Raw genomic sequence first — 24,108 nt, 5'->3', positions numbered from 1 at the left:
AGATACTCATTCAAAAAGCATTCATATTAAGTTATGTGTCAAAGTACTGTACAGGCAGTTCTTGGGTTACATTGGACTCGACATATTTCATAGTCACATCGCCATCTCCCATTTATTTAAAAAATGCCGTCATTTTGACGTATGTACATATGTGCTTTATTTTTTTATTATTTACCACAAGTAAAGGTCAGGGATTATCCTTCTTTTAAATTTTTTTTACTGTTTCATTTCATTACTGCTGTGTTTGTGCTCCATGTGAGTGACGTAGGTGCTTATGTAGGTGGGTTCCGACTTACGCCGAAAATCGCCTATGTCGCGCCATAGGAACGGATCTCCGATGTAACCCAAGGACCTACTGTACTAGGCAGTACAGATCCAGCTATAGGGAATTTTGTGTAGAGGCAGAGTTCCTGTAATGTAGGAATTTAGAAGACGCAGAAATTATTTCAGAGGACAGCATGCTGTGGTTAGAGGGAAGAGATCAGAGGAAGCTGCAGGGAGGAGGGAGCATGCACAGGACTGAAGGAATTCAACTTGGACGTGATGGTTAGAGCATTCTGGCAGGAAGGACAGTGAGTAGAAAAACACGAAGGAAGGAAGGTGTCAATTATGTATAAGAAGCAGAGAATAGTTAAATATGAGCAAGGCGAGTAGTGGAGAATGAAGTGTAAAAGGTAGGTTAGACTGGAGTGTGGGAAAATCTATGTAAGGCTAAGGAAGTTTGTCTTTGTTATAAGGAAAAAGGAGTCAGAGGTTTTAATTACAGTGCTTTTAGAGAGTTAAGTAATTTTCATCAGTATTTCAATAAAAAGGATCCTGGAATAGATTAATAGGATCATCAGCTTTTCCTAAAGCTTAGATACCTTTGGGAAGAGTAGATAAAACTGACCCAGTGATGACATGAGTGGACTTGGAATGGCAAAGCTTTTATCACAACTCCGAAATTCTAAAAACCAACTTGTGCCTCATCGTTAACTACGTATGTTAATTCAAGGTCTCTCCACCCTATGACAAGTCTCAGGGCCCTCTAAACATTCTCCATCAGAATCTGTAGGCTCGGAGCCCTGGCACCCGGATTTTTTATATCATTAAGTGCTAGTAATTAATTCTCCAGAAATAATTCATTTTAGTGCTCCCAAATAACAGGAACAAAAATCCTGACCCGTTGTAGGAACAGCTGAGTAGTTCGGCCACTGTGGAAGTGAGCCTCACACCACATGTCTGACTGTCTGAAATGTACTCAGTGCTGCTTAGGTTTGGGCTCCAGTTTTCTGGGTGCTCACCTGGGGGTCGGGAGGGGTGGTGTTTCAGGTTATCCACTGGCTGAAAACATGAAAAGTGTGGCTGCGTTTCACATATCCTGAGTCCTGACAGGCTTCCATGGAGCAACAATGGTTAGGAAAGTGTGTCTCACCTCTTCTAGGGCCTCCAGTTCTTCCTCCAGCTGCTGCGTTTCCTCCTTCACTGCCATGAGGTAGTCGGTGACCGACTGTCGGGGCTGCAGCCCCTTCTCAAAACGGTTGTACATGCCACTCCAGAACCTGGAAGGGACAGCAGAGCTCCATGATGCAACTGTGTCATACTGTGCATTCACAGGCGCGAGGCCTCTCGGGCATCTCCCGTCCCCCAGACCCACAGTCCAAATCACCAAGTGCAAGTCCTGGGCTCAAGAAGCCACTTACGGTAATGATTTCATGGTGATAGTTTCCTTTTGGGGGATCAGTAAACCTCTTTGGACAGAATAAATTCATGAATTATATATGGTATTGAGTTAGAAGGCCTATAATTTTCTAAAATAGATTGAAGTACCACATGTTACTATTTTCTCTCTTTTTTTTCTATTTTTTGGTTTAAGAAAATGACTCTTTGTTTTGAAGTAAACTTAGAAAAAGTAGAACCTTGTAAATTTGAGGATTTAGCTTGTTTTACCATAACCACCAAAAATTTACATTTGCATTTGCAATGAATGTTACCCCTTTTTATCCTACACAACAGTGCAAACTGGAATGCCAGTGAGAATCAGGGGTACCGTGGGTCTGCTCTTTACTTAGAAAAGTACTTTGAGGGCAAAGACACGGTCGTTCATTGTTTTATCCACAGTTCCTACAACAGGGCTTGAGCCTCAGTCATACATTTGCTGACCGGCTGTTAATAAAACTAATTGATTGCAGTGTGTCAACAGCCCTCAAAACTGCTGTTTTACACAAAAACATGGAGGCAATTCTTTATATGATAGAGTTAATATTCTGCTATAAAATTCTGGGATAATGATGAGCTTGAAATAATTAAGAAAAACTAATCAAGGAATAAAAACTATAGAGGGAGAAAAGCTGTGAGTGTTGGGCGTGCAGAGGGAGAATGAATCGTTTCTCATTCTATCTGAATTTGTGCTGACCCCTGAGTCATCCTTATGTACTGTACAAACCTAGACAAGAAACAAAGGACAAATTATAACATACATGCCTCGTATGTACTAGGAGACTGTAGAATGCCACCCTTCTCTCCTCATCCCCAAGGGCACAGTCGATTCAGCAGAGAAAAAAGGTAAACTATGTTGTGAGTCTACATTTAACTTAAAAGACACTTGGCTTATTCCATCCATCTTTCCTTTCTCCCCTTACCACGCCTTTCACTTTTAATTAAATTAGAACTTAATTTTTAAGATACCATTATTACAGAACATGAACTTCTAAGATAATTTTTCTAAGATAATTTCCTATTTAGGGGAAAGTCGAGGGAGAGGAGACACTGGCAAAAAACCAGGTCAGATACTAAAACATCCTCCTTTGTTGTATTTTGTGTCTAAAAAAGCCTTGAAGCTCAGTGTTTCATACCCTTTGGCCTGCAATATTAAACAGTGCCAGCTCTGAACTCATAACCCTTCCTAGTAGGGTCCCAGAGGTTCACCTACTTGTACATGAAGTTGCATGGCGTTGTGGGGAGATGAAGGATTCTCTGGGTCTGACTGTGATCAGCTCTAAAGAGAGGATTCATGTAGTCAGCCCGATTCTTCCACAGGTGAGCCCATAAAGAGTATGTTCTTTCTTGAATTCTGTTGTAAAGAAAATAAGCTTGAAAATGACCTATTTTGGTTCTTTTTTTATTTGAGAGAGAGAAACATCAGTTTGTTATTCCGCCCATGCATGCATTCAATGGTTGCTTCTTATATGTGCCCGGACTGGGTGTCAAACCCACAACCTTGGCATATCGAGATGATGCTCTAACCAACTGAGCTACCTGGCCAGGACTATCTTGATGCTTATAAATAGTAGACTATGTAATCTATAATAATAAAAGCATAATATGCTAATTAGACTGGATGTCCTTCCGGACGAAGCCAGGGCTGCGAGGGAAGCTGGTGCTGGCAGCCGGGGAAGGAAGGCCTACCCTTGCATGAATTTCGTGCATCGGGCCTGTAGTGTAATAATAAAAGCCTAATATGCTAAGTGTCTGGTTGGCCATTCAACCAATCAAAGTGTACTAATGATAGGCTAAGGCCACTCAATTGCTCGCTGTGACATGCACCGACCACCAGGGGGCAGTCGACTGGTTGACCAGTCGCTATGATGTGCACTGACTACCAGGGGGCAGACACTCCAACTGGTAGGTTAGCTTGCTGCTGAGGTCTGGTTGATTGGGACTGAGCGAGACGGGTCGGACATGCCCTGGAGCCCTCCCGCGGTCCCTCCCTGGCCCGATTATGCACCGGTGGGGTCCCTCAGTCTGGCCTGCGCCCTCTCGCAATCCGGGCTGAGGAGGACCCCCCTCCCCGGGTGCATGAATTTCATGCACCGGGCCTCTAGTGTAATATTAAAGCTAGAAAGGGACCAGTAATTATCTAAGTATCACATGTCCGTGTTCTGTAGCAGGGAAATTTACACTTCGTTTTCATGGCGTAGCAGAGCACTAAGCTCAGCTCCTCTGCTCTCTGTACTGAGTGTAAAATAAAACTATGTTTTTTTTTTTTTTTTACCCTAAATAGTCATAAACTTCTATTCTTTGCCAGGTATTATTTAAATGCGTCTATGTTTTCTCTCATTTAATTCTCACTGAATTCCTGTGAAATATATCTGTTTTACAGATAAGAAAACGGGCTGAAAGAGATTAAATGGTTTCCCAAAGTCACATAGCTAGTGAGTGGAACAGCCGGGATTCAAACCCAAGCACATACCACTAACGTGGCTAGTCTATCACAGCAAAGCACAAAACTGTCCAGGAACACAGCAAGCTCGAAGGGCGCGGTCCGCTGCTTCCAAATCGTTACCATCTACCAGTAAGCACACTTGAAGTTCCTTGCAGAAGCTAACTAGCATCCACGAGAAAACGTCATTTTCTTTCTGTTCAGCCCATTTTATGTGAACAGACCATTTCCAAAATTAAATCTGGTATTATATAGACCACAGTTAAAATCATCTTAACTTTATGAGAATTTCAAACATTTTCTCTCACTTGCTGTTCATAAACCACTTTGCTGTTTTTAAGTTTTCTACTTTACAATTTATTTAAAGTTTAAATTTTATTTATTTTTTCCCTCTGGATAGGACAATACCGTTTTAGCCTAAATAAGAGAGTTTCAAATTTGCTTTCCCAGTTATATTTACAATCCTTATGTGATTATATCTACCAAAGAGGTGTGTTTCCTTTTAAATGCAAAGATCACTTTCTTTGACTCTAGGAAGTTTCCTTTCAATGTTAGTGTGCCAGGTCTGCCAGCCTGTGTTAGGGATATCAGGAAGAAGCTGGGGGAAATGAACTTGTACCTACCTGTGTCAGATGATTCATTTATGAAGCATTATGTCAGGAAAAAGGAAAGAGCTTGAATCTGTCAGTATAGGTGTGAGGCCAAAATGATCTTCCACATTATGAAAGGGCATCTGAAATTCTCAGTCACAAAATTAAATACCAAAACACTTACTTGAGTTCTCGTCTCTCCTTTTGACTGTTACATAGGAAGTTTCCAAACTGGCAGGAATATATGTGATGTTGAATGTGAATCAGAAAACGCTCGTTGAACTCAAATGCACAGGGAAATTGTTCCATTAACTGCCAGACACACTCGATGAACTGGTCAATAACTGGAGAGATTTCTTTTGGATCACCGTCTAGATTGCCATATCTATAAAATAAAGTATTAGAAAATTTTTATAGCCAGTTACTTTGTTTGCTTTTTTAATTAGAAAGCTATAATATAAATACAAAAACAACCATAGCCCTGACTGGTTTGGCTCAGTGGATAGAGCATCAGCCTGTGGACTGAAGGGTCCCAGGTTCGATTCCAGTCAAGGGCATGTACCTTGGTTGCGGGCACATCCCCAATAGGGGGTGTGCAGGAAGCAGCTGATTGATGTTTCTCTCTCCTTGATGTTTCTAACTCTCTATCCCTCTCCCTACCTCTCTGTAAAAATCAATAAAATATATTGAAAACAAAAACAACCATAAAAGCAACCTAGTTCCTAAGTAAATCTTAGCTTATAAATCCAAAGAAGTGGAAAAAAAATAACTTAAAATTTCAATTTCAGGAGAAACTTAGTAGTGAAGATTTCGGTAAAGAAGGGAAACACTCATGTTAAAAGTACATTAAATTTTAAAAGTACACTAAAGCCTGGCTGGTGTGGCTCAATGGTTGAGCCTCAACTTATGAACCACTGTTCGATCCCAGTCAGGGCACATGCCTGGGTTGTGGGCTCGATCCCCAGTAAGGGTTGTGCAGGAGGCAGCTGATCAGTGATTCTCTCTCATCATTGATATTTCTCTCTCTCCTTTCCTCTTTGAAATAAAAAATATATTGGGGGGGAAAAGAACTTTTTAATGAACCTTTACTTTGTTTCAATTTGAATTATCTAAGCAACTTTAGAGTTTTTCACTTTTGCATTGTTTTGGAGGGAAGGAATAAGTAAAGACAACTTTTTAAAAAATTGTGGTTTCCCAAGTTTCTAGGGATATTTCTGTTTCTAGAACAGTACTAAAACAGCATATATTTATTTCCATGTGACCACAGATTCTAAAATACCTTTTATCTCTCACATCTTTGTTTTTCAAGAGTACGTCAGAGAACCTTGAAACTACTTTCAAGAAATCAGAATCTAAAGAGTAGTCTCTTACACTGTTGTATGAATTTCGGAAAGAATACAAAAGGGGTGATTTGACTGCCATCAGGTATAAAATAATTTAGAACCTCATCTCAGCAATGGATGATCAACTTGAGGAATAGAAATGAGTAAGGACTGGTATACTTTTTTTCGAGAATGAAAACATTAGAAATTGTCTGGAAACTTCTCAAGAGTTTGTTCTCCTCACCTAAAAAAAAAATGGTATCTTTAAAAAGGATTGCCTAATATACTCTTTCTTCATAAAACAGTTATCCATCTAGTCTTCAGCATTTCCCAATTCTTTCTGTCCATATGTCCTCTATCAGAAATTTTAACTGCTTAGCACAGTGGTCGGCAAACTGCGGCTCGCAAGTCTCATGAGTTTGCTGACCACTGGGATAGGGGCTTAATCACAAGGAACAACAACAACCTGTAATTATTGGAATCGAGAGTCTAGGTCAGTGGTCGGCAAACTCATTAGTCAACAGAGCGGCAAACCGCGGCTCGTGAGCTGCAGTTTGCCGACCACTGGCTTAGCACATACAGTCAGAACCCAAAACTGATGGTAACAATGATCTTAAGGTTACTTGTTTGGAGGCTTTAATTCATTTGTAAGATGGAATAATTTTGCTTTCCTGGAAAAGTAAGTACCTAATTAAATGACTAGCATGCTGCCTAAATTTAAACTTGAACGCACAGGGCTAGAGTACACCCGCTATAACGTTTAACATTGTGGAGGTTAGAGAACACAGTCGGGCATTATCATCCACACTGACAAAATGCGGCTGGGGTCTCCAAAAACTAGCTTCTGTGTATCTGAAAGCCTAATTACGGGCCAGGCAAGGAGTCAGGCTAGTTACGGATACTTTTTAAAAACCCTTGCTATGACCTGTGGGATGGGGAGGGTAGCCCCGTTTCACAGGTGGGGATGCCAGTGCTCAGAGGGGACAGACACCCAAGGCCACACAGCTGGGAAATGCCACAGTCTGCACCTTTCTGGCTGCAAAGCCTCGGCCACTGTCAAGCATTTCCTCCCCAGAGACTCACCCAGGACACAAGTGCCTCAGGACAACCCAAATGGACTCCCTTAGGGAAAGATCAAAGAAAACTTCCATAGGCCTTTCACAGCTTGCAGCTTAACGGGACTGTCTGCACTTCAGAAATGGAATATTTAGCATTAATTCTCATCAGAAGTACTCAGAACTTCAGTTATCTGTGATACAATGTATACAACGAAATTTTAACTTTTTGATGAAGATACACAAAGACACTTAAAAATATAAAGCTATTGCCCCCAGTTAATTGAGAACTTAAACACTTTTTAATCCTAAGCATTTAAAACAGACTTTTAAATATTTCTTACCTGTGATTAAACTTATGGCCAAAGGAGATCCAGTCCTTTTCAATTAATACCTACACAAGAAAGAACATAAATATCATGGAGGGACGCAAACCAAGAAAAATAAGAGATCACAAGGATTCAGAGGTTCCTGGAGAAGCAGTCACTATCCTTGGGTAACCTGCAAATGAATGAGCTCTCATTGTCCACCAGTACAGAGATGTGTTTCGGAAGGGCAAAGTTGAAGGTCATCCATAGGGAAAACAAATGGGAATGGATATATGAAAATGTTAGTATCACCACCCACTGAATGCTTGCTATGAGTCACAGTTCATACTGCTTCTTACATGATCTCATTTCATTGTAGGGTGGGTATTATCAGCCTCTCTCTGCAGAAGGGGGAACTGAATGGGGGGTTAGATCCTCACCTAAGATCACACTATTAGGAAGTGGTGCTTCTACCTCACAACCTAGCTCTACACCAAAGCCCATCAACCAAAACCAACCTTCTTACGAGAAACAACTTGGATGTTTTCCAGTGAGCTTTACTCCACTTGGGAAGAACTGTAAAACCCAGAGATCTTTCCTGCGGATTAAAAGAATTCTAAAATGATGGGGGCATAGTAGGAGTTTCAGCCCTGCTTTGGAGTGAGGGGGTAATATGAGTTTCAATTTTTTTTTGATATTTTTTTAAATTGTAAATGATACAGAATAATCCCATCAATATCACCAACGCGCTAAGCTGGCCAGAGGTTTCCCCTTAAAAAAATATGGAGTGGTTGAAGTGTGTCCTTGACAGCTCGCAAATTTAATGGGACAATCAGAAAGGGCCGGTGGTGATAAAGGGTGGTGTGAGGGAGAGGCCCTCATCCCTCCACTGTCCAAATATAAACGAGGGATCCAGCCCTCTGACCTCAGTGCAGGGAGGGGCTGAGACGGGAGAGGCGTTCTCTGACACCTTGAAAAAGAAAAAGCGCGAGAAAGGAAACCTGCCTCGCGTCCCCGAGTGTCAACTAATATCCTTGATAAAGGAGGTCTTCCCATAAAGACACCCCATGTGGCTCGTCTGTCAGCATCTGTCCCTAGCATGGATTCGGGACCCACTGAAGCACTTCCCGCCAAACTGGGCAGGCATCTCCCAGTCACTAGGAAGTCTGCAGTCATTTTAAGAAAATGGTTCCAGTGTGGTCAAAGCGTCTCCACTCCAGACAACTATACGAACATTCTGCAGTTGAAAGCAACGTGCCCCATTCTGATACCCAAAGGGTGCAAAATCTAAGAGGATGTGCTCCTAGTTTCAGCAGAGGCCGCATAAACACTGATTTTCAATACTGTCATCCAGAGTTGTAAAGGACTGCTTAAACAATAAAAGCAGTAAGTGGGAAAAAACAGTTTTCCTCTCAAGGACTTTTTTGCATGCTCTATAAAGTTTTATCTCCAATTTTTTAAAAATTTGAAAAGTTTTTGTTATATTCGCACTACTTCAAACTTGAAATTCCTGTGAGCAAATGCTGTGTAAAACTATTTTAAAAACTAATATATTTCCTATTAGCCCCTAAATTCACATTTAACAGCATTGGCTTTTTGTTCCAACATCTTGGACATTTACCCCTTTAGGCCTATTTCCCCTTTAACTCACCTCGCTGATCTAAGAGGAAAATGACGTTGATGAGAAAAGAAAGAAAACGTTACTGATGGTTACATTCGGGACCCTGCGTGGGGAGGGGGCCCACTCACCATGAAGCCCTGCAGGGTCCGGTAGTGCGGGTCCAGCAGGAGGCTGGCCACGGAGCACACCTGTGCAGTCCTGTCCCAGCCGTCGGAGCAGTGCACAAGCACACTCACCCCTTCCTCCGCGACTGCCTGGAAGACAGGGCCAGCAGAGCCCACAGAGAGAGGCCGTAAACACGGAAATTCAGGACGTGGTTCAGCGTCATACTTGCAGAAACGGACAGAAGAGCCAACGACTTCATTCATTCAGTGTTCATACCCTCATCTGATCGATGCTGGTAGCCAACGCTCTCCCTTCCCAGGGCACTAGATCCGGAAGCGACCACGAGGCCCCCTCACGGAGCGTGTGCACTACACAATCCATGCCCCATGCTGTACAAACACCTGAGACACCTGCTAGCCCACCTGCGACAGCCCCCTCCTCTCTGGGTTTCCACCTTAAGCCTTCCTCATATTGAAATTAGGGGTCTCCTATTGGCCTTCGCCTTTTTCAAAAGGAAAAAGACAAAAATAATAAAATGGTAAAACTATGCAATCAGAGAGAAAAGGATAAGAGCCAAGTAATGGATCTGGGGTTGGGGGAAGGGAGAGAAAACAGGTAAAAATTATAGCAGCCAGTTTGCTACGAAAAGAACTTCTATTTGCTATCGCAAATGCACATGCAGGATTTTAGCCGAGTATCTTGACAGGAAGCGGACTGGGAAAGGGAGATTTTGTCACAGCACTCATCACTGCCTGAAACTCCTTTTACTCATTTTGGTCTCCCACCCCAGAATGTAAGCTCCGTGAGGAGACTGGCTTATTCCGCATTGCCTCCTCAGCCCCTAGAAAAGCGCAGTGCAGGCCACTAAGTAAACATCTGCCGAATAAACGCATTATCGCATAAAGGGCCTCCATCCCTGAAGTGGATGCACTCGCCTGCACAAAGAATTCTTTCCTCCATCTAGGGCAGTGGTCAGCAAACCCATTAGTCAACAGAGCCAAATATCAACAGTACAACGATTGAAATTTCTTTTGAGAGCCAAGTTTTTTAAACTTAAACTTCTTCTAACGCCACTTCTTCAAAATAGACTCGCCCAGGCCGTGGTATTTTGTGGAAGAGCCACACTCAAGGGGCCAAAGAGCCGCGTGTGGCTCGCGAGCCGTGGTTTGCCGACCACTGATCTAGGGCCAAGCCTAACTGCAGAGAATATTCTGTAAGTATTTTACCCTTTGGCTGCTGTGCTGACATACTGTCCGCTAACTGAGCACGGACCTCGCTCGCAAAATCGCATCTCCAGCCGGCGAACGGGAGGTGTGCACAGCAGCTCCCCACTCCGGCGGCACAGCCAAGCAGAGGGCAGTGTGGGAGGGCAGAGTGTGCTGGCTGTCTGCCCCTTTGCTTACTTTCTCTGACATCACGTACCTTGGCAATGAAAGTTCCTGCATCCATGATGGCCTTAATGTGCCTTAACCAGCCAGAGTTCTCGAGACCCCACAGAAAGTCGCTCATGGAGGGAGATTTCAGTTCACACACTGCAAGATAAATTATGTTGTAAAAGCCAAATCAAGGCACTCTCATTTTATATGTGATCATGTTGTCGGTAGTTTAACAATTCCTTCACTGTGGTATTTTCCAGAAGACTTACGTCCAGGTAAATGCCCAAACTTACTTGATTCTATCAATTTCAAGTAAGGCTTCTGTTTCCTTTGGCCATGGGGGAGGGTGCATAAGTTTAAAAGTATTCTATGTAGAGATTAGACCCTAGTATTAATGAAAATCCTGGAATATTACCATAGTGAAGGTCCAGCCGGGATCTATTTACCCTCTTAGCATTGGAAACGGGTCACCCCAGAGCAGGTGGCGAGAGGGCTATGGAGGAAACGGTCCCATGACTGGCCCCCGCACTTTCCAATGAGAACCCATCCTCCAACCCCTGCAGTTGGGACTACTGAAGAAACAGCAACTATCCTGAAAGTCTTAAATGGACGTGATCGAGCATTGCCAACAACTCCTTCCCAATGGGAGTAAAGCATGTGAACTTAAAAATGAGACAGCGGACTCTGGAACTGCTTCAAGAACCTCAAATTAGGGGTTTTCCCTTTGAAACTGAAGAAAACCGAGGATCCCAATGATATCTATATTTACATAGCCAAGGTGTGTAAGCACCTCAACGATATTAGCACAAGCAATTAACCTCAGGAGCTTACCTTTTAATTAACATAAAGCATGAAAAAGCTGTAGAGCTAGTGTTCTGACTACATAACGCAGATCTTACATTCCAGTTCTATGTGTATGGGTTTTATATTTATAAAGCCCTTTGAGGAACCCTATAAATCAGCCACTGAAAATTAAATAATGTTCCACAGGATTTGGTCAAGTGTATTACTGCCTTCTGCGATGCAGGGAGTAGGGGCCCTCTTTCCTACTCCCAACGCTGTCAGAAAATTGCTGTTTCATCTTACACAAGGCATTCAGCTCTCCCAGCCCGATTTCATCATGTTTAAAACGGGGAAGGTGTATGAAATTATGTCTACGTACCGTTCCAACTTTAAACTCCCAGAGTCCATGTTGTGCATTTGGAATACATAGTAAACATTAATGACCATATTTATCAGATACCCTTCCCTAAAATATGCCAGATACGAGGGCTCACCCGTACTTCCCACAACACAGTAGCCACCAATAAAGGACAAGTAGTGAATTCTGAGTCAGACGCCAGCAGCGATGGAGGGAATAATACGACGAGATTCCCAGCAGAAGGCCCTACTTAAGAACCCATACTGCCTAAATCTCGTTTAGGCAAGATTCCGATCCTTCCAGACGCCCGCCTGGAGCGGAAGCACAGCTCCAGAGACCCACTGCGCGCTGGCCATCTGAGTGCCCTCTGGCTGGGAGCACTGCCCCTTTGAGGTGTCGGTGCTGCCCCCTCCCCACCATCACTGGCTGAGACACGTTCGTGGAGTAGAATATCACACAGCTGTCAGATGAATGAAATTACATCATATGGATGTCTCAAAGATGAAATGTTGTATAAAAAAAAGTGAAAGGCTACATAGTATGTGTATGTAAACTTTAATACATACAAAAACAATATAACGTTATCTGAGGATAATCGCAGCAACGAGGGCCAGCATATACAGCAAGCACACCAGTGCAGGCAGAGGTGCCCAGCTGCAGCCCCTGACAGACAGACAGACAGACGTGCACAGGACCTACAGCGCTGGGTCAGCCTGTGGCCCAGGCACGCGGCAGGCTGTTTCCAGGGTTATGGTGTCCTCTGTCCTTTAAATGTGTTGTTTTGAAATAAACATAAAAGAGGAAAAAGCAGTGTGACAGACACTCAGACTGGCCACCGTTGCTTCCGATGAAAGAAAAAAAGAAAGAAAATCACGTTACAACTAGATTGCATGTTTCCATGCCATCCTGCGGCTTCCCTCGGGTTTGTTAACATTCCCAAGCCGGTTTCCGTCCCTTTTGGACTTACATGCCTGCGTGTGAGCTTGGACAAGCTAGTCTCCCTGGACCCCTGTTTGCTCAGCTGTAAGGTGGGGCAGTAACAGCTCTCGTGCACCCTGGGATAACGAACTGTAATAGGATGGAAGGTGTGGCAAAGGGCGTGCTTGTCTTTTGTAAGGTGGCAAAGGCGGGCAGGCGCCTGGACAGAGCAGCATGCCAAGGCAGGTCACGCAGGCAGGTCAGGGAGGAATCCACTTAGACGGTGATGCTCCGGGAGCAGATTCCCAGAAAGCCATGGGGCAGACCGGCCTCTGATCGGCCCCTGAGCTCGGGGAGTGGCCAGTCTGAAGACAGACCGCTAGATCTGCTGCCCCCGTGAAAGCAAACAACCCCTGCCCTCCCAGCCCGCCCTGCAGAGATCTGGCCTGATGGCAGCCCAGCAGTACCACCAGGGCCCCCCTCTGCCTGCGTACACCACCCAGCGGGAGGCACGCGAAACCAGCACCCCTGTGAGCGCTCCCTCCCTGGGCGCCTGCTGTTGGGTCTTTTGGTCTAACCCCAGGCCATGACCCGTGCTCAACCCTAAAGCATACACATTCCACCACGTACAGCTCCAGGACTCCACTGGTCCCGCCCATCTTCCTCAGGAACCTTCTCTGGCAAACAGTCTGGCAAACACTCAGCAGGCCAAACTTGCCGGTTGTTATGGCAGGGCTCGGGCGAGCTGGCATTCTTGCCTATTTAAAAAAAACGACCAGGGAGCCTGAGGGATATCTGGCAGCTAAACTCCTAGCTCACCCCAAGAACAAATGATCCTGTTCACCTTTTCTTCCCCACAAGGCAGGGGAATGACAGCAAGTTAAAAATAAGGACACCAGGCTTTCCACCTAACCTGGCAAGGCCCTGCCAAAAGGCAACCGGGATGTTGGCTCACAGACAAGGCGCTAACACTTCCTGCCGGGGAGAACGTCCCAGGCCAGCCGCATGGCCCGCAGCCTGCTCCTTTCCTCCGTCACTGTGAGTGGCTCCTGGTTCAACATTTCTGCTTTCAGGAACACTGACACTGTGGACGAGAAGTGAAATAACCTCGCCCGGCCCTAACCGGTTTGGCTCAGTGGATAGAGCATCGGCCTACGGACTCAAGGGTCCCAGGTTCGATTCCGGTCAAGGGCATGTACCTTGGTTGCAGGCACATCCCCAGTAGGAGGTGTGCAAGAGGCAGCTGATCGATGTTTCTCTCCCATCGATGTTTCTAACTCTCTATCCCTCTTCCTTCCTCTCTGTAACAAATCAATAAAATATATTTTTTTTAAAAAAGAAAAAAAATAATCTCGCCCAGTTTTCAAGCGAGGTCACCACAGAGGGTGTGTGTGTGTCCGTTGAACGGAGTGGTAATAGCAAACAGCTCTACAGATGACTAATATGCAGGGACAGATGGGGGTACACTTGAGACTGGAACAATTAGTGCTTCAGTTTTTAAATATAAAACTGGTGGGTTTGTTTGGATAAACTCAGGATAAGGCAGAAATACTGATTTGTTCACTCTTGTTGCCAAACCCAAACCAATATTTACAAACCATTTTGCTGAACGAAGTTCATTTCAGCTGACATCAGAGGCATATGCCACCGATTAGAGAGCTGTGCTTCGTGCCCAGGCCCAATATTTGTTTTACAAAACAGGGCGACTTATTCCACACACATATATAGGCAACACTAAATATATGTACGTTATTCAGGAGACCGAAGAAATATGAAATCTACTTGGAAGGAAATAAGCCTGATGATCTTCCTTAGGAATTCCCTGCACCAATCGCATTCCTTCCTCCACAGGAGTTGGGTGGGTCAGGGAGGGACAGTCCCTATTTGAACCCTGGGGATGTCTGTTTTGTCTCCTGAGGTCAGAGTTGACATGGACATGGCCCTCCCTTCATGCCCAGGCCTGGCACACAGCTAGGGCCTCTGCTGAAGTGCGCTTTGTCCCTTTCACATTGTAGAACCAAGCCCTGCGAATGGTCTTCAAAGAACTAGCGAAATGTTAGCCGTCGCCCTTCACTGGCCACCCTCGCAGGTGGAACCATGCAAAGAGGACTTAATTGTGGCCTTGAAAAATGGAAATGCTTGGTTAAGCCTGATTTACAGCACCCCCGTCCAATTCTGTTTTACTCTCCCACCATGGTGACAGAAGAAACTTCTGAGCCCTGCAGTGAATTGGCCCCGGATCACGGAGGATTAAGATGTTAGCAGCAACTATTATTCGTGTGAGTGGTGTTCCTGTCCCTGCCTTTCCCAGCCCACATGGGCCCTCTGTTTAGAGACCTTTTGGTGATTATTCTTTAAAACAACACCAGCTTTGTTCATGCTGCTGTTTTCTGGAATCTGAACACAAGAACGCCATGAGGCCATTTTTGTATAACCTTATTTCCTTTTAAAGAATTTGACAATAATATATAATGGTGAGGTTCAATCAAGCCTACATTCTTATACATTTGCTAGCATTGCCTGAGTCAGCAGCATAGAAAATACACACACACGTGCACAAGTGTGTAACAGCTATGTGTGTAATAAACACATCTGTGTGTAAATGCATGCATACACACACGTTCTAATAATACTATTTACCATTGGCCTAAAGAAAATCAAGCAGCAGGTTCACAAAACAATGCTCTGTTAGCATGAATTAGTTTTGCAAATGAATTTTGAATCTAAAGACACGGTTTGCAGCAAATAAATTAAAAGATACATGTGTCCATTTATATTACACTAGGGGCCTGGTGCACGAAATCCGTGCACTGGGGAGGGGTCCCTCAACCCAGCCTGCCCCTTCTCACATACTGGGAGCCCTCAGGGGATGTCCTACTGATGGCTTAGGCCTGCTCCCCATTGGGAGTGGACCTAAGCTGCAGTCTGGCCTCCCTTTGTGGGAGGCGACCAGGCTGATCAGGGGAAGGTGCCAGCCCCATCACCCCGCTGCTGCAGCCACTGCCAGTCACCGCAGCCGCCAAGATATTTTCATCAACACGGACTCCTGTCCCTTCACCATGAAAAAATGACAACTTTCTTTAAGCATTTCATAGGATATGACATTTCTTTATTTTTTCTCTTTATCCTCACCTGAGGATATGTTTCCATTGATTTTATCCCCTTCCCTCCGCTCACAGGCTCGGCCCCTTCCCAAGCCTAAAGCCTCCACTCCAGGCTTTAGGCTTGGGAAGGGGGACCCCCAGCCCCTCCGATCGCATGCTGAGCCCCTTCCCAAGCCTAAAGCCTCTGCCCAATGGCCAGCTGGGAGTGACCTGGGTGCCAAGGAGGTTCCGAGGACCCAGGTATGTATGCAAATTAACTGCCATCTTTGTTGGGTTAATTTGCATACTCACTCTGATTGGCTGTGGGCGTAGTGGAGGTACAGTCAATCTACACATTTCTCTATTATTAGGTAAGAGTTGCCATATTAGGAAGGTTTGGGTCTTGGTGGTTTCCTCTCAGTGACCCAACACAACCTCCCATCTACAGTAGAAATGATTACCTCAGTGTATAGAGGAGGCAAGGGCTCAGACACGGGGCCCAGCAGGTGCACTGTGATAGCAATCTAGTTCCCCTGACTCCAATTTCCATCGTATTTTCACCACAAATGGAGAATAATTAAGTCAGTACACAAACTGAGCTGGGATGACCAGGAGCTGAGTGGAAGGCAGGGCGTAAGGAATGGTGGAGTCTGAATAAGAAACTTGAAGCAGATGGAACAGGGACGTCTGGACTGGGAGAGCATGTTGAGAGGCTAGCGAGTTGGGTGGATATAAAGTATCAGTGGTAGCCACTGGCGGGAAGGCCCGGAATCACGGAGGATTAAGATGTTGGCAGCAATAACTGAAGTGAAATAGCACGCACAGGGACGGAGCAGGAGGGACTTGTTCCATGCTAACACATCAGCTGGACCGCTGCCAGACCCACCCACTCGGCAAATCTTAGACCGCTGTCACTGGCAAGCAAATACGAAACTGCTAAATCCCAACCACCGCTTCGCGGAAACACAGCTCAACTTGTCACCAGAATGAATCCCGTCTCTCTTTAGTCTCAGGGGAGACACTTTCTTCTACGCACCCCTTTCGTAAATGTCCCAGGTGTCCACAACTAGCTGTCCCAATGAACAAAATATAAAGCAATCACTCTGAGGGTGTACATTTTAAAATTCATCTTTGAATGGTCCCTGTGAACATCAAGATAAAGCAGAATCAGGATAAAAATAGCCACTGTTCTCATCAGATCGCTTTGTTTGTTCTTGTCCTCTCCTTTGATAATGTCACCCAGGGATGAAGTCTGCAGCTCTGACACACGTGAAAACGTTCAACCATCCCACTGACCAGGTATGGCCCCCGTGGCCTCACTGTTAGCAAACGCCACCTTCTCTTCCTGCCTGACTGTTGCTCTATCAAAACCAGTTACTTCACTTTGTATTAATGAATGAAGCATTTTTCTACCTAATGATAGACTGAGCATATAGACTCAGGAACTGTCTGACGAGCAGGTGAATGTCTGAAATAGCTATGGTAGCTCCTAGTTACTCTGTACTCACTATAAGCAGGTATTGTGCCTGGTAGTCTTATGACTACCATACAGGGTATTATTTACTCCCAATTTTCCAATTGGGAAGGAGGGTTTAAAAGAGTTACTAAGTCATCCATAGATACACAGCCAGTAAATAACAGAGCTGGAATCCATTCCACAGCACATACATCCAAATGGTCAATGCTCTTTCCTCTGTCCCTCGGTGCTTACGATATTATTGTCTGGCCTGGCCTGTGTGGCTCAGTGGTTGAGCATCGACCTATGAACCAGGAGGTCACGGTTCGATTCCAGGCTGAAGTGAATCCTGATAGGATAGAACTGCTGGTCTAGCACGGGTCGGGAACATCCGGCCTGCAGGCCTCATAAGGCCCTCGAAATCATTTGGTCTGGCCCTGCCAAGGCAACCGCAGGTGGGACTGGAAATTCAATAAATCTAGAAACTTTTTTCATAGCAACATAAATTCATAAATTTATATTAACACATTGCGCACCAGTAGTTTTATTGCTAGCTTTACCCAGTGGCCAGGTAAGTTTCTATCGAACGGGTACAAAAAAAAACATTTTACATAAATGTTAAAGGCACACTTTAAAATTACCCATTGCATTTTGAAGTTATTTATTACATGTTCTTACAAGCTAATATCTTTTTAAAGTATGATACTTTGCAAAAACACTGTGTAACATGGAGCGAGAATTCTCGTGATCCGTCCGCAATGTGTTAAGTGAAGTATATTAAGTGAATGATGTTATAAATATCCAAATGGCCCTTGGCAGAGAAAAGGCTCCCCACGCCTGGCTAACAGAACACTCATTAAACAGTCTTAAAACTGTTACTGCTGTGTGAAGCTCTAGTTCCCCTCTCACAGGAAGGCGGGTTGTCTACGTGGAAGGCCATGCCATGTTGCTAAGCTTGTAAGGTAATGACCAGAGGTTCAGCCAGGTCTTACTGGCTGTCTCATCTAATAGGTCAGTAATCTGAGGAAATTAACAATGGTAAAAAGTCAAAGCACGGAGAACTTAAAAAAGATGAAGCCTTCTATAACCTTTCATGGGCTCACCTCTTGTAGAATTTCATGGTATAAACGTGTAGTAATGTAATAGAAACACTTTAAAATGAAAAACTTAACTATGCATGATCTACAGTGGGTTGAACAGCTCCATTTCTTCCAGGTAGAATGAGGCGTCACCTCACACACAGACAAGAGATGAGGAAAGTATCAAACACAACGGACATCTGAACTGACAGCCACAACCTTGACTCTCTGAGCAGAGAGAAATGTGTCATGGAAACCTTGAAGCTGGGTATGTTAGGGACCCCCCGCCCCGCCCCGCTTCCAGACCTTGGTGCACCCACGACAAGCTGTCAGGGAGCCCAGAGCAAGGTGTGGCATGACCAACACCCACTGCAGGGGCGCCTGCCATGACGAACTGGAAGTTCTCTGCCTTCACCCACCCCGTCTACATCCAAAGGCTGTTCTGAACGATCGGGCCTCGGAACCTTCACACAGAAGCACAGATCGGATACGACCGCGGGGCCACGGAACTTTCTCCACAGTCAGTGCCCACCACTCCAAGGCACCGGGCAAAAGCAGCTCCATCTCCCTCGGAGCTGCTTGTCTTGCCAGCGGAGCTGCCTGGGCCTTCCCGGCGGACCGCCCACATTGCCGGGCGGACACTGGGCCTCTGCTCCTGGCTCAGGAACCACTCCCACCTGATGGTCAGCAGGCTGCGGCTTGCATCTCTGGAAGACAACTTGGCCTGACAGGTGGTTTATTAAATTTCCTTTTATATTCATTCGTGCTGAGTGGACACGGGCCATATCACAAGGCAAGTACGTCCACGCCTGGGAAACTTGCTGTTTTTCCCCACGTCTCTTGGATCAAGGAATTAAGGAGAGTCGCCCGTGGGAAAGCACAGACCTACCAAATGCTTGCCTGGCAGAGTTAGTCCACAGCCATTCCCTCACCCCCGCGTTCGTTCGGGGCTTGTTTTAAAGGGCAGTATTGCTTCCCAAGAGAAAGCGTAACGCACCTTCCATGGTTAAGCACTATTTATTTATTTATTTATTTATTTTTTTATTTTTTAATATATTTTATTGATTTTCACAGAGAGAAAGGGAGAGGGATAGAGAGCTAGAAATATTGATCAGCTGCCTCCTGTACGCCCCCTACTGGGGATGTGCCCGCAACCAAGTTACATGCCCTTGACCGGAATCGAACCTGGGACCCTTCAGTCCGTAGGCCGATGCTCTATTCACTGAGCCAAACCAGCCAGGGCTATTAAGCACTTTTTAATAAGTCTGTGAGTTAGACAGCATTGATGCACTCCTTACATTGTTTTTCAAATACAGGAAATGAGACGTGACCACGTTTACTCAGAGACGGAGGCAAGAACCCAAACGCAGGTCTTAAAACAGGTGGGCCAAGGTCCCTTCTACCCAGCCCACGCCCTGGGGAGGCCATAAAGCCAAACGGTAAAGAGCGTGGGTCTGGATTCACACTAATTAGGTGAAAATCTTGGTTCTACCACTTCCTGTCGTGAGCTGCACAAGTTTCTTAGCCTCTTTGCCTCAATTTCCTCATCTGTAAAATGGGAATATTAAGAATATTGCAATAAAGGTTGCAATAAAGATTACTTGAGTAAATATACCTTAAAATATTAAACAGCCTAATCAGTAAATCACTCCATAAACGTAACATGACCGTGTAGGGTGGTTATTCGTGAGCCTGTACAATACCGAAGCGACCAATCAGCCGAGATCACTGTAACGTGAGGGGAAGTACTAGGCTTGGGTTCTGCTCTGTTATGTCTGTCCTGGGAAGGATGTGTTCCTAAAAACTGAATATAAAAATCTTTTTAAATGTCGTATACCAAACGCTAAGCAGAGAGAAGCCTTGAAGAAACAGCCTGCAGTGCTGTGGGCAGCTCTGGCAGCGCACATGGCAGCGAACAGCAGCCTGGGACCTAAGGGTGCCCCCCACCCCCGCGACAGCCACCAAGCTCAGGACCCTCACCTGAATTCTGCCAACATCCTGAATGAGCCTGGAAGCAGATTCTTCCTCATCCGAGTGTCCAAATGACAGTGCAGCCAGGCCGACACTTAACTGCAGCCTTTAAGACCCTGGGCAGGGGGACCCTGGTTCCCTTTCATATAAGGTTTTCCTCTGCAGAGTCACCCTTTTGCAAGCAAGTTTGTGCTGAGTGGACACGGGCCATTTGAAGAGGAAAACCTGTGTGAGACATGCCCAGGCTCCTCACTCACAGCACCTGGGAGGTAATGTGTACTGTGTTTGTTTGTTTGTTAATGTAATAAGCCAGCCATAGAGAGTATCTATCTATCTATCTATCTATCTATCCAAATAAATAAAAAGAGGTAATATGCAAATCAGGCCAGGACTCCGTAACGGGTCACGACCAGACAGGAGGAGGTTGCGTGCACAAGTGAGGCCTGGAGCGGAGATGGAGACAGAGGCGGGGGGCCTGCCTGAGCCGGCGTGCTGGCTCGGGTGGCCCCAGGGTGGACACAGGAAGGGGGGCTGGGGGACGCTGCGAGTCAGGCACGGGTCCCGGCCCCCCACAGGGTGCCTCCTTGCACGGTGGGAGGCGGGGCGCCTTCTCACGTGATTGCTGGGCCTCTGCTTTTATAAATAAAGAAGGAAACATTAAAAATTGGCCTGTCATCCTTCCATGCTAATACAATTATTTTGCTGGACATTCTCTCCCAGTCTTTCTTCATAAATATGATTTACCATGGAGTAAATCAGAGTAGTCGTACAATTTTACAGCCTGAATTTCTCACTTACATTATCCACATTCTCCCATGTTACAATGTACACATATATTCTTAACATTTATAATTTGTAATGGATATAAAATTTTCTATCGAGAGAAGGAGCAAAATTGCCCTAACCAGTTTGGCTCAGTGGATAGAGCGTCAGCCTGCGGACTGAAGGGTCCCAGGTTCGATTCCAGTCAAGGGCTTGTACCTTGGTTGCGGGCACATCCCCAGTAGGAGGTGTGCAGGAGGCAGCTGATCGATGTTTTTCTCTCATCTATGTTTCTAACTATCCCTCTCCCTTCCTCTCTGTAAAAAAAATCAATAAAAAAAAGAGATAGAGCAAAATTATTTGTTTACTATTATTAGACATTCCTGTGGCCTCCAAACTTCTATTATAAATAAAACACTATTATAAAAATAGGAATGTTATGGCTTTCTTTTTTAAAACCATATTTTGGATTAGTCCCCAAGGGGAGGCAATCTGGTAAAAATACAGTATGTCTCTCTAAACAGAATATATTATGTTTCTTTAAGCCAATTTCATGACACCAGAAATATCTGAAGTACCAGTTTTATCACATATTTTCGTTTTTAAAAACTAAGTGAAAAATGGTAACTGGAAGTTTTAAGTTCCGTTTTTTAAATTACCAGAGCAAGTTTAAATGTCTTCCTATAGGTTTATTTGTTTCAACTTACTCATTCCTCTTTTAAAAACTACCTTAACCTGAGTTGTCTAACGTTTCTGAGACCCAGGTTCCTCACGTACAAACAGCAGACACCACCATATACTGCACCCGATTGCTGTGAAAACCACATACGGTCGTTTCCATGAAAAACTGAGTTAGCCTGGCACATACCAGCTGCTCAGTTTTTAGCTAAATGAGTAAGTCGAAGAATAAGTGGTCGGTTACACACAACAACACAAAAGCCAACAATATTAACTCTCATCCCAGAATCCACGTGGAACTGTGGTGGGGAGAAGCAGCTTTCTAGGCAACGCCCAAAAGGTGGAGCGTGTTGGCTGAAAAAGGAAGCTGATGCCTTTGTCCTCCCCGTAAACACCTGCCTACCGGGAACACTGAATTGCACAGGGGTGTTAAGGGCAGCACAACCTCCAGGACCCGCGACGTGAAAGCAGTTCTATGGGCATCCCTGCCTGCCTCCCGCCGATTTCCTCCCAACACCAAGGATGCCCAGGAGATTTTAATCCACTCCACGTCGATGACCATTTCCTCAGCCTGTCCCAGGCTCTTCTATCTGCTGTTCTATACCCTTTTCTTACTTGAGGGAAAAACCATTCTCTATGTGATCCAAAGGGAAGCTCCTGGGGAAAGCTGAATAAATTACACTCTTTCTGCCTAACCAGAAGGCATCATTGCTATTTCATTGGGAGGTACGCATGCCACAAAACAGCTGGGTTTAGAACGCCTAGGTCAAACGTAAACGTTCAAGCAGCTCGAGCGGACTTGCATAGGACACACACTTGGTCCAGATTTCAGGTTCTGATGAAACGGCCTGCAGCTCTTGCTCACGCACAGCTGGTTTGCAGCCGGAACGCAAACAAGCCTCCGTTCCTTAGAATGCGTTCTGCTAACATCAGTACCAGTGGCTGGGGGGAAACCTGAAGAAAATGGCCACGAGTGACATGCTACTTCTCTTCGCACCGGGGACCCGCTGTGGGGCCTGGAGGCCGAGGCCGCTGTCTGAAGGCGGGGAGCCTCCCGAGGTGGCGGATTGCATCACCTCGGCAGCGGCGGCTCCACAGCGGTTTATCATTTACTCGGGGGAAATAGATGGACAAACATTGGTCAAGTCCTGGACAGGCATCCAGAGAGCTGTCCTTGCTCCCTGCAGTGACACGGAGCCGGAGACGTGATGCAGGGCCGCGGTCCCTTACGAAACCGAGAGGAGACTGCCCTCTGGAACTCGCTCGGTGCGCACGTCCTTGAGCGAGTCGGGCCCTAGGCATTGAGAGACGGCTCCTAATAATAAGCCAGATAAACGCTTGTTTGAAAATGAAAGCCGAAGTGGCATAAGCACTCTTAGGAGAGATTTTCTGTAAAGAAAAGGTCAGTCCTCCAAAGTCAGCTTATGAAACCACTAAATGAAGAACAGAAAGAAGGCCTGGTGGTTCATTTGGTGCAGGGGTCCTCAAACTTTTTAAACAGGGGGCCAGTTTCCTGTCCCTCAGACCGTTGGAGGGCCGGACTATAGTTTAAAAAAAAAACTATGAACAAATTCCTATGTGCACTGCGGGCCCAGGACGAGTCGGCTGCTAAGCAGGACAGGCAGCGGCACCCGGCTGGCCGGATAAATGTCCTCGGAGGGCTGCATGTGGCCCGCGGGCCGCAGTTTGAGGACATCCTGACACACCAAGGCTTTAGGCTCGATCCCCGGTCAGGGCACACACAAGAACCAACCAATGAATGCACACTTAAGTGGGACAACAAATCAATGTCTCTCTCTCTCTCCACCCCCCCTTCCACTCTCTCTCTCTAAAAAGTCAATAAATAAATTTTTTAAAAAAGAAACATAAAAGAATAGCAATGATCTGATAATGACGAACACTCTTCATACTATACAGTTAGACCACCCTTTCAATGGCAGGGCCAAGCAAGTCCAATTTTTTGAACCTTAAAAGCACAGGGACAGCGAAGCAGCCGAATGACGATCTCCAGAGGTCTGAGAAGCTCAGAGGCATGGTTACCGTGACCTGACAAGGGGGATTCCCCGAATTCCCTGTGGGAGTCTGATGAGATGGCTCTGGGGCCGTGATGTTTCCCGATGCAGGAAGGAAGTTCTTCTAACTATTCAAATGCTCAGTGTGAAAGTGTCTGCAACCAGGGGCATCCCATTGGAGATTCACAGCAGTCACGGCTGGCAGGGCCCCTGGAAATCGTTAGTCCAACCCTCTCCTTTCACAGCAAAACACAGCCCCAGAGATGGTTCAAGTTCTCACCGTGACGGAGACGACCCGAGGAATCCAGGAGAGAGGATGGAAGTCAGGCCTGTCTGTGCCACCCACATCTCTCCAGCCCCACCCTTAGGCCTCACTACACCCGACTGTCCCCATTAAGCAGAGAGCCCCCTAAGCGACCCAGAGCAAATGTGCATCCTGGAAAAAACCATCCAGCGCTTTCTTCGTCCCAGACACCACATGTCCTGTTCA

The 24,108-nt window shown here is 45.6% G+C and overlaps 1 protein-coding gene across 3 annotated transcripts in view; it reads right to left on the bottom strand.

The window, feature by feature from the left end:
- MTMR7 (myotubularin related protein 7) overlaps nt 1-24,108 on the bottom strand; it is a 117,769-nt gene that overhangs the window by 32,715 nt on the left and 60,946 nt on the right. For all 3 annotated transcript variants that reach the window (XM_080661174.1, XM_080661175.1, XM_080661176.1), the window contains 6 exons: nt 10,565-10,674; nt 9,166-9,291; nt 7,453-7,502; nt 4,916-5,116; nt 2,912-3,052; nt 1,415-1,541 (listed from right to left, as the gene is read on the bottom strand). In XM_080661174.1, the coding sequence (XP_080517300.1) occupies nt 1,415-1,541; nt 2,912-3,052; nt 4,916-5,116; nt 7,453-7,502; nt 9,166-9,291; nt 10,565-10,674 (755 nt within the window). The remainder of the gene's footprint in view (nt 1-1,414; nt 1,542-2,911; nt 3,053-4,915; nt 5,117-7,452; nt 7,503-9,165; nt 9,292-10,564; nt 10,675-24,108) is intronic.

Source organism: Plecotus auritus (genome assembly GCF_963455305.1).
Source record: "Plecotus auritus genome assembly, chromosome: 3".
Classification (NCBI taxonomy): Eukaryota; Metazoa; Chordata; class Mammalia; order Chiroptera; family Vespertilionidae; genus Plecotus; species Plecotus auritus.
Note: the sequence above shows the minus strand (reverse complement) of the source record. Positions and strands in the feature narration are given on the sequence as shown.